At 50.0% G+C, this 10,936-nt stretch overlaps 1 protein-coding gene across 1 annotated transcript in view; it reads right to left on the bottom strand.

Moving 5' to 3' along the window:
• Window positions 1-10,138, bottom strand: part of NTN1 (netrin 1) — a 254,176-nt gene extending 244,038 nt beyond the window's left edge. Inside the window, exon 1 of the mRNA XM_006900501.1 lies at window positions 9,121-10,138. Coding sequence (XP_006900563.1) covers window positions 9,121-10,138 — 1,018 coding nt within the window. The remainder of the gene's footprint in view (window positions 1-9,120) is intronic.
• Between the last annotated feature and the right edge of the window lie 798 nt (window positions 10,139-10,936).

Genomic DNA, 10,936 nt, shown 5'->3' on the forward strand with positions numbered 1-10,936 from the left:
GGAGTGGGTCCGGCACAGATGACCCACCCAGGAACTTCAGGGCTGCGTGGCCCAGGGCTTAACTTCAGGTAACCGAAGTCGGCCTGCTCTGAGCCCTGAAAACAAAGCACTAAGACACAACAAGTGCAGAAGGAAAAGGCCATCCAGACCCCGATCCTTCTGTGGCATCAATGCGACACTTCCTGCTACTCCGACATGCAGGGGGCCAGCAATGGTCTGCAATTGGTCAGTTTTCCTTCTTAGAATCTCAGTACCTCTGCGTCCCCTGAATGCTCACGTTTAGCAACCAGTAATTTACCTTTTCACATGCACAGCCTTCCGACTAGGACACAGCCCACCAGTGGGGAAGACACCTGCCTCACACCCCTCAACACCCCCACATCCAGCCTCCATAAACGCCCACCCACTCTCATGATGTCTATAGTCTGTGAAGGTCCTGGGTATGCACACAGCTAAAGTACTCAGCTGGTTAGCAGAAAGGCACCTCAGAACAAAGGCCTGGCGGTCTACTTCCAAAACGCAGCCACCAAAAATCCTACTGAGCAATTATCCTCTGAAAAGCCTTGTGACAATCAACAAGACGGCAAGTGGCGTGGTTTTTAGTTATCATATCCAGAGGAAGAGTCACTTCCTGGATCACCTCCACATACATCAAACCACTACAACATGAGTTCATTTCTACATCTCTGCAGCAGCGTGCTAATCCTGACAGCACAAACCTTGGGGGGTGGGGAGGGGGGCCTCGAGGGTAGTCCTTCCACAAGCAAAGGGAAAGCTGCTTCTCTGTTTCTTGGCAGAACACCTTCCCGTCCAGGTGACATCTTCCTCTGAACTCAAGTGCCAGAGGATGCTGCTGATACATGTGTCCCTCGTGTCAGAGGCTGCCAGTGCACATGTCAGTAGAGAGACAAACTCATTCTGCACACACACACACAGCCCACCATGCCTTCTTCTCCATCAGAGGATAGAAGAGCACAGACCACACAGGGCTAAGCACACACCTAGCCCCAGATTCCGGATTGGGGTGGGGACAGGGGGCAGCTACAGCTCTGCAGACAAAGGACAGTCAGCACATCTCTGCCTTCAATGCGAGGAAATTCACACACAGGACAGGTTCTCTGAAAAGCAAACAAGAATGCAGAAACACAACACTGAACTCACTGTGTGTCGAGTTGCTACCTCTGCATCTTCACGATTCCCGCCTCCAGAATATATTTATGTAAATGAATAGACTCACAGCTGACCCTTCAGTGGGTTTCTAAGGGTATAACTTGCCCAGGAGATTATTCATTTTTCTCTCATGGCACCACGGATGGATTCAAACTGCCAGAGGGGCCATTAGCAGTGCAACTCCTTAAAGCCACAAGAGCTCCTTTTGCTTATAAAAGGATATGGCTTTTATGTGACAGCTCACTGATGGGTCAGCAGTATATGCAGTACTGGAGAAGACGACTGAATGTCCCATGGATGGCCAAAATAACAAACAGATATGTCTTGGAGAGGCTGCAACCACGGTGTTCCTTGGAGGCAAGAATGGCAAAACTTCTTCTCACATGCTTTGGAGATGTTGTTAGGAGAGGCTATTCCTTGGAGAAGGATATCATATTTGCAAAGATGGAGGGAAGAAAGACTCTCAGCAAGATGACCTGACACAGTGACTACAGAGGTGGGCTCAAGAGTGTCGGGAAGTGAGAGGATAGATTGCAAAGGATAGGACAGCGTTCAGATCTGTTGTTCACTGGGTTACTTAGAGTCATACTCACTTGATGGCACCTAACAACAACAACACGCAATAGCAGACACTGGGTTCAATTCTGTCCAAGGCAACTCAAGCAAAGAGCTCTCTCTACCTGTCGGTTTCTCAGCAGATGCTTCTATTTTGCTGTGATGTTGAACAGGTTTCAGTAGAACTTCCAGACTGAGCTAGACTAGAAAGAAAGATCTGCTGTTCTACTTCCAAACATCAGCCAATGAAAATCCTACACATCACAAGAGTCTAACGTGCAACCAATCACAAGGAAGGCAGGGGACCAGCAGAGTCTCATCCCTCTGTGCACGTCATCCCTCTGAGTTGCTGTCAACTGGAAGGCAGCTCATAACTACAACACGTTTATGTAATCAGCTTTTGAAGCAAGTGCTGCTGCTACCCCATGCTTCCTCATCTTCAATGGTGTTCCTGAATAAGCCAAGATGTGCGCTGTAGATCTGTCTACACTTGGTTCAGTTTGTCTAAGAATTGTCCTGCTGTGTCAGGGGCATCAGTTTTCAAAAGCTTCCATTCCATCAGACAGTCTGATTAATTGAAACAAACGTATACAAAATGCAGCCAGCACGTTAAGTAGAGGTCTGTGGTCTACCTGAAGCATGCCAATCCTCACCTCCCACTGACACTTTACATTCCTCCAGCTCTCAGAACAACATCAAGAGTGGAGGCGAGGCTTCCTGACGATGCAGGGTGGTGGGACCACTGACACAGTTCCCCAGTGTCAGGCTTATGTCCTAAGAGTCCCAAAAGTCCCCTGACAACTCAGGGCTCCCCATAATGGCAAGCACTGCAGAAACCCCATGGGATGATTATCACGTATGAAAGGGAGGGAGGAAAACTCCTGACTCACAAAGTATCTCCACGTGCATCACAAAGAAAGTGGCTTCTTGGTCCTGCCCCTAGAGCTATTCTTTTTGGTGAAGCCAACACGCAGAGCAGACACTGTAGAAGCCATCAAGATAACACGAATAACAACCCAGTGGACTTTTGAAGTGTAAACATAAAAGTCTATTAAGAATACAATGTTGGACACCCTCAAAGCCCATCTATTTGTAACTCACAAGTTTGTTCTCTCTAGGTTTGCTCCCTTTCCTATAGGTAACCTTAACTCTGAGTTTTACTCCATAACTGACCCTGAACCCAGTGCCAGTGACAAAAAGGAAATACAACTGACAGCTAAGGAAGCAAAGGAGGATGGAGCCTCTGGGTTCAACCAGCCATCCACACTGGACCCACCTGGGAAAAACACTTTGCAGTCCAGAGGGGAACAAATGACAGGAAAATATCTTCTAACAGAGCAAGAAGGCAAGCAGCTGTAACCCACGACCACCAGTAAGGTGATAAAGCGTCCTCCCTTCCCCCCTTTATATCTACGCCCCTGTTCAGTATGAAGAAGCCAGAGAGTCGGCATCCAGTTCCCAAATCAATAAGACAGTTGGTTTAATTACTATTGGAAAATGCTTGTCATTCCTCTGTAGCATCTGGTCCCCACTGAACCCTCATCATTTCCTTCACCTGCTCCCCCCACCAACCAAACTGTGCAGCTCTGCAACTGCATATTGGCCCATCCTCACCCTTCTGCCCCCAACCCTCACCTCCTTGTACTCCCCAATATGTTTTTCCCAATTAAAAAAATATTTAAAAAACAAAAACAAAAAAAAAGAATACAATGTTGGTTTAATCCCAAGACAAAAACTTTACTTAATGAAAAGCACAGCTCATCTCAACAAGGAAATATCGATACCAGCTGTGAGAAGAAAATGAGGGGATTCCTTCCAGGGAACATCTGAATTTCAACCCACTGCCTTTCCAATATTTACTCTGGACATAAAGTTTCAAATACTTTTCCGAGGATCTCATTTTCATACAGGAGGAGGTCAGGCAGAAGTCTGGGCAGGGCTGCGGGAGAGGCTGGAAGCATGTAGCTGCCCAAAAGATTTGCAAGATTTGCTCCAACAGCCCCTACCACCCTTCTCAGAGAGCAGGGAGCAGCCTCCTCTGATGTTGGGCCACCTGGACACCTAGCCAGCGCTGCCAATGCTGGGCAATCCCTGCCTACCAGGTACAAAGGAGGACTCACGGACACCAGAGAGCCTGCTGTGGACCCGTGTGCACAGCTCCCATCAGCTCCACACCAGCCACCAAGGCGTGTCACTCTCCACCAAACCACTCTTCAATAACACTTGTTAACTACTTCCTAGAGATTTTCAATATGTTCCAGGCAAACAATGCTCAGCACACAGTCCAAAGAGAAGTCTTAGAAACAGTGTTTTCTGATCACTACCTCTGAAGGCAATCATAAGTCCTGATACTAACAGCAAGGCTAGCAGCAACATCCCCACAGATAAGCGTTTACCCCTTTAACTTACATGCCAACTCTCAGCTCACAGCAAGTCTAATGGCCAAGATAAACCAAATCCACAGAATCTAGTTGGTTCTGACTCATAAGAGCCCTACAGGGCAGAGTGGAATTGCTGCACAGATTTCCAAGGCCATAGATCTTTCCAAGAGTAGACTGCCCCATCTTTCTTCCAAGGAGCAGCTAGAAAATTCAGTGTCAACCTTTCAATTAACAGCCAAGCACTTACACACTGTGCCACCAGGGTTCCTAGAGGCTAAGATAAAGAACTGTTTATGTGCAAGTCTATATTTAAGCATGGATGAATAACACAGTATGTTCAGCAATGGAACCACTTCCAGTCTAGCAAGAAATAAGCTGTTCCAGCTTTTCTCCTACACTTGGATACATAACTGTCATCCATCCATCCACCAATCCATCCATCTATCCAACCATCCACCCATCCATCATCTACCCTCCCACCCATCTACCCACTCATTCATTCATCACCCCACTCCCTACCCAACCATCCACTCATCCAACCACCCACCTATCCATCTATCATCTATCCATCCATTCATCCATTATCTACTCACCCACCCCTTTATTCATCCATCATCCACCCACTCATTCATTCATCTGCCCACCAATTTATCCATCCATTATTCATCCATCCCTCCATCCATATGTTCACCCATCCATCCACCCACCCTATCCACCCACCCACCCACCCATCCTCTCATTCATCCACCCATCCATCCACTCATCCATCTTATCCATCCAGCCACCACTCACCCACTCATCAATCTACCTAACCCACTCATCCATCCACTGATCCACTCACCCACCCATCCACTCATTCTTTAAGGAGGCAGCACAGAAGACACACTGAGGGGAAAAGCATAAGCACCAGGCTGGAGAACCACTTCCACCACCTGCTAGCTATATATATATTTTGGCAAAGCATGTATTGTCTGCAGGGCATGGTTTCTTCATCTGTAATAGAAAGACAACAATAGTGCCTATGGTCACAATGATTAAGTGACTAAATTAATGAGAGTGGTTGGCAATGAGTAAGCCCTCAGGGGTAAATTATAATAATGATGATAATTAGAATAATTATTATGACTACTAAAAACACTCCCTGACCTACAGTTCTGTGCCAGGCTCCGGAGTAGGCATTAGATAATTCCAGCCTTCTGGTTTTTACAATGCAGGGCATTGAATTACATGTGGCAGCATTCAATACGGCCACCCTCCCTTGCCTGGAATGGCGGATGGGTCCAAGCTCTGGAGCTATTCACGCGTGGAGCTGCCCCCTCCACACTCCCCACGCCATGTTTAAACAATTATAAGCATCATGTTCCAGGTACCCAAGACTATAGGAGACCAGCCCAGCTCGGTGCTCTTCTCGCAGGGACGTCTTTTGTATGGGTTTTGGGTTACAGCTGGGCAACGCAAAGCCACAGAATGAGTCGCAAAACTAGTTTTCATAAGCTTGCTCTGTCACAAGACAGGCTGGGGCTCATGCAGACATCCCTACGGTAAGATTAAACAGTACGCTCCGTCAGGCACTAAATACTAACACAGTCAGGGGGACACTGATTAAAACTGATGTCAATAATTTATGAAACACAATCTGGTCTTCAGATGCTCTTTTGAAAAAAAGGAAAGGGGGAAAGCGGGGGTGGGGGAATGGCCTAGGAGCCCAGGTGGTTTAAAACTGTTCATGCATTTTCCCTTGAATGTACACCCCCCACATACCATGCATGGATGCTTCTTTACACGATGAACGTATGCACATGCGGATAAAAGCATGTGAACACTGCTAATACATACAGGCGGAAGAAAGTATTTTGTTATTCCATAGAGAGCTGTCAGGCTGTAACGTTATACATAGTCTTGTCTTTCATATTGTTTTGAGAATTCCCTGCCCACCCCTCACGTGCGCCTTTTCCAGAAGAAATCCAAAAGTGCCTTTAAAATAAAACTGGGCTGTGCAGAAGTACATGATTCATCCAGAAAGAAAACAACTGAATATAAAACAAGGCCCAGAGCAACTCCTAGGGTATGGGCATGGTGTACTTCTTAATAACCTAAAAGTACCTCAGCCTTGTGCTAAAGAATCATCTGGTCAAATAATACCAGGTTAAGATGGATAGGGGTTAATCTAGGAAAGGATGTAGTTAGAACATCATAAAAGCATAGTAATACAGTTATAAAAGCACAGTAACATAGTGACAAAGCTTTGTTTTCACCAAATCTGATCTTGACAATGAAAAAAACATGCTTCTGTACTTTTGACGCCATTGTAAATACTCCAGGTAGTTTGACTTTACATGTCAACAGTGTGAAATTCACAAGATAGGATTATTGAGGGGAGGAATCTGGATGGACGACAGTACAAAAGTGTGAGCATGTGAAGGATTTATTTATGCTCTTTTCCTAACAGTGCCCTTCAGTGTCTTGGAACACCTGTTAAATACTAATTCATTCACACGGCTCCACTACAGGGCCTTTTCATAAAAACCTCGACCTTTAATTGTAAATCACTTCTAAATTGTCCTGGCTGTTTCTCTCTCTCCTAGAATAATATTAAAAAAATCACTAAGACTTCAATTAAGAATTCATGGGAACTTCAGGCTGATGTTCCCAGCTCTATCTACAAGGTATCAGAACAGTTTTCAAAAAGGAAACTATAAATAACTCCAGTATAGCTTAATCAAGGCTTGGCTTTTATGAGATGACCGAATAACTGGCAAGATTTAAAGATACTTTCATGACTGAGGATGAAAATAATTTTCGTAGAAACCAGAAAATATTGTTCACCAAATGTTTGTCATGTAGATGACTTGGCCATGGGGCCTAATTAATCTTTTCTGAACCAAACAATTACTAATTACATCCACTAATATGGTGATTGCTCAATCTGACCAAAATGGTCAATCCCATTTGTAGGCACAGTCTGTGCTCTACCCACAAAGAAAAAATCTTCAACGAAAGAGAGGATTTCAAGTCTGTAACCACCACGGTAATAGGCACAGGTCAGTCTGCAGGAGCACGGGGACCTCGGGAGGGGGGAAGGGGGCGAAGCTCAACAATACAACAGCTAAGATAAATCTTCAGGCCAGCAAAATTCTATCACAGCATCTCACGTATTATTCACATGACTCTGTCCAATTAGATCCTGCGGGTGACAATACAGTCATCTTTCATATGCACAGGCAAACTCAAAGTGATAGCAGAGCCCTAGGATGCTCTTTAAATGTCAATAAAGGGGCTTTCCTTGTCACAAAAGAAAGAAAAGAGAAGAGGAAAAGGAGGGGGGGGGGGGGGGGGGGGAAGAGGAAAAGGAGGGGGGGGGAAGAGATGGGAAAATCCAACATTTCTGAGGGAACTGAGCAGATCAAAGGGATTTTATTCTGGAAGACCACTCAGTCCAGGCATAACTACAACCCCTCTGTGGGCTGCTGGAAAGTCTCTTCAAACACGAACCAGCTCTGCCCCTTGAAGGAGGGCAAGAAACAATTAGGTCAGAAAACTCAGGACACAGTGAGTGTGAAAATGGAGGCCTGGGAGTGCAACAGGAGGCAGAGCATGCTGCAGACCAGGCCGCTGACTGGGCCTCGGCGCTAAGGCCCTCCAAGACATGTTTTCCATTCGCCTGCTCAAAAGTCTGCATCTACAGTCATGAGGCACAAACTATTCGACAACAACATGACACAATTAATCAGAAACAGACCTCCAAATGTGTGTTTGTGGGGACCAGCTAATTCTGCAATGTGCCTCAGAGTGAAGCAACTTGAGAGAGTGACACTGGCTGTTTGGGGAGGTGGGTGGGAGAGATCTACTTGTTCTTGAAAGATGCACACCAAATGCTAAATAACTAAGTACTTTTCATGAAAATAAAAGGCTGGTTGCTTTCTTCTATCTAGTTCTTCTATCTGGGTAAAAACAGATAAATAAACTCTGTGCAATAAGAGAAAAGTAAATAAATGAAAGATTGGAGTTTGGACGTTTCCAATTCACACTAAATATTTTTATGTACTTTTTAAATGGATTATCTACACACGCAGGCACGCACACACAGGGAGGAGGGGTGCTCTGGAAAGTATCTCCACAGAGTTTCAATACGGGAAAACTATCCAATTCAGAAATGAATATATGCTTTTCTTAGTTTTTTTTCTGACCCAACAGTCTTGACTCAAGTAGTTTTGTCAGATTTCTCTCTCAGAAATGGAAATCCCTCAAAAGGGCGAGGCTGGGCCCTTATTTAATTCAAAGCTGTTTAATTTCACCAAACCCTGAAGCTAAAAAAAAAATGTGCTATGCTTTTTTTCCTTTCTCTGTGTGTGTGAGAAGGGGGGAGAGAACCAGGATTGAATTAGTTTAAAATAATTAGGGAGGACCTCTCCTTTGTAATCTGTAGATAGTAATTAATTGAAATCACATCACTCTTCTTTGGCTAAACACAAACACTCTGTTCAAAAGAAAACCTTTTTTTTTCCCCCCCCCAAACCATTGAAGACAACTGGGGGTAAGAGCATAAAAGTGACATTCGTCTGATACCAAACTGGCCCAAACTACAAAATAGTGTTATGCCAGTTCTCCAGGGATTTGTGGTGAGGAGCTGAACTTCCCCGAACTAAGCTGGGTCACCAACCCCAAGCCCAGCTGCAGTCCCAAGTAAGGGGGAAGGGGACAGAGGTGAATTCCCCTGGTCCAGCCGAACCAGGGAGAAGTCTGCCTTTGAATAGGAGGTGAAGAGGACCTGCAGGAATATTTTCTGCAAAATTCCCCACCCGGGGGCAGCGTTTCTCCTGCTTTACTTCACAGAGCGCCAGGGATGCAAACCCGGGAATCCACCCCGAGCGCCACCCGAGTGGAGAGTACCAGCTCCCTGCCCTCCGGAGCCCGGGATACCCCCAGCTCGCCTCCCGCACAGCCCGCGGCGTCCACGCGGCTGGCGATCACGCCCGGAATCCGCTGCCCGCGCCCCGCCCGGCGCCCCACTCACCCACGCACTCGTTGGCCTCGCGGGCTGTGGCGCGTTGCCAGGGCCGGTCGTAGTGGAAGGGTTTGCAGCGGTCGCACTCGGGGCCAGCCGTGTTGTGCCTACAGTCGCACACCAGGCTGTCGTCGCGGTCGCGCACACAGCGGGCAGCGTGGCCGTTGCACTTGCACCGGCCGCCCACCTGCAGGTCCGACACGGCATAGAAGTAGGAGTCGCGCGCCAGCTCCGAGTCGTCCTCATTCTCGTCGCCGAACGTATGCAGGCGGCTAAAGGCCACTCGGATGTCGGTGGCCGTGACCCAGTCCTGCAGCACCGGCGAGTTGTCGAAGTCGTGCGCCGAGGGCCGCCCGTCCAGCGTGCTGAAGGCAATGAGGCCGCCCGAGAGCGGGCGCATGTCGGTGTGCGAGTCGGTGCACACGGCCTCCTGCTCGTTCTGCTTGGTGATGGGCGCGCGGTGCGGCCGGTTGTACATCTTGCGGCACTGCGTGGAGTAGAACTGGAAGGGCACCCACGTGCGCCCGTAGTCCATGGACTTGTAGATCGCCATGGACTCAGGCCGCGGCGAGCAGAACTGCAGGCTGACGTAGGTCACCTCGAACTTCTTGCCGAGAGACAACGTGAGCGTGACGTTGTGCGGGAACTGCAGGTAGTTCTCAGACTGCCAGCACGTCAGGTTGTGCGGGTTGTTGAGGTCAGTGAGGAAGGCGGGCGGGTGCGCCTTCTTGGGGTCGGACGCGTTGCAAAGGTGGCACGAGCGCAGCCGCTCCTCGCCGCGCTCGCTCACCACACAGTAGCGCGCCGGGGGCCGGCCGCAGGTGCTGGACACGCGCACGTCCTTGCCGAAGGCCGCGTTCACGAAGTCCGGGATGCAGCGGCGCGGGTGGCCGTTCTCGTCCGAGCAGGGGTCGGGCTGTGCCGCCTGCCCCGTGAACATGCTGAGCCCGGGCCCGCCGCGCACCGCGCCCACCAGGCACGCCAGCGCCGCCAGGGCCGCCAGCGCCTCCCACACTGCGCGCATCATGCTGCGGCCAGTTTGCCCCTGCCCCACCGCGCCGAGGACTCGGTCCGCCGCCGCAGAAGGCGCCTGCAGAGAGAGGGGAGCTGCGCTCAGTGCGCCTGCCCCGCGTCCTCCACCCCCAGCGGAGCAGCGGGCAGAGACGGGGGTGAACGCCCGACTGCCAGCACTGAGCCCGCGGCCGACGGCCCACCTCGCTCCCCAGAGGTCCGCCCGCAGGCGAGTCCGGGGGTTCCCGAGCCCGCACGCCCGAGTTCCTTCCTCCCAGCGGGACGGCCGGAGAATGCCTGGCTTCTCGGCCACTGCCTCCCGACCACCCGAGGGGCATCCCCGCGCCCGTCTGCCCGTCTTCAGCCCGCCTCGCACCCTGAGTCCTCACACGGCTCATGCCCCTCTTTCCATAGCCAGGGGCTCCTTCTTAGGCTTCCTTAGATCGCGTCCCCGCTAGGGAGCCTGCATTCGGGACTTTACCTCTCGAGCCGGCAAAAGAGAAAGAAAAGTTTGCCTGGCCTTAGCCAGGAGAACGCGCGCCGGACGCAGAGAGCCTCTCGCTGCTGCTCTCAGCGCGTCCTGCCTCAGCGCGGGCTTGCCAGCTCCATGCCCGGCGCGGCCGCCGCTGCCCCAGCCCCGCTGCCGCCGCCGCCGCCGCCGCTCTCGCGCTGAGGACGCCGCGGACGCCCCTCTCGGCCGCTGCCGCGGAGGTCGGAGTGCTGCCCTGCCCGCGCCTGGGGCGCACACACACTCCCGCTGGCTGGCGCGCACTCACACACACGCATGCACGCCCCCGAAGGCTCCGCTGCCGCC

This window comes from Elephantulus edwardii, unplaced genomic scaffold (genome assembly GCF_000299155.1).
Source record: "Elephantulus edwardii isolate Elephantulus edwardi_28Jun2011 unplaced genomic scaffold, EleEdw1.0 scaffold00286, whole genome shotgun sequence".
Lineage (NCBI taxonomy): Eukaryota > Metazoa > Chordata > Mammalia > Macroscelidea > Macroscelididae > Elephantulus > Elephantulus edwardii.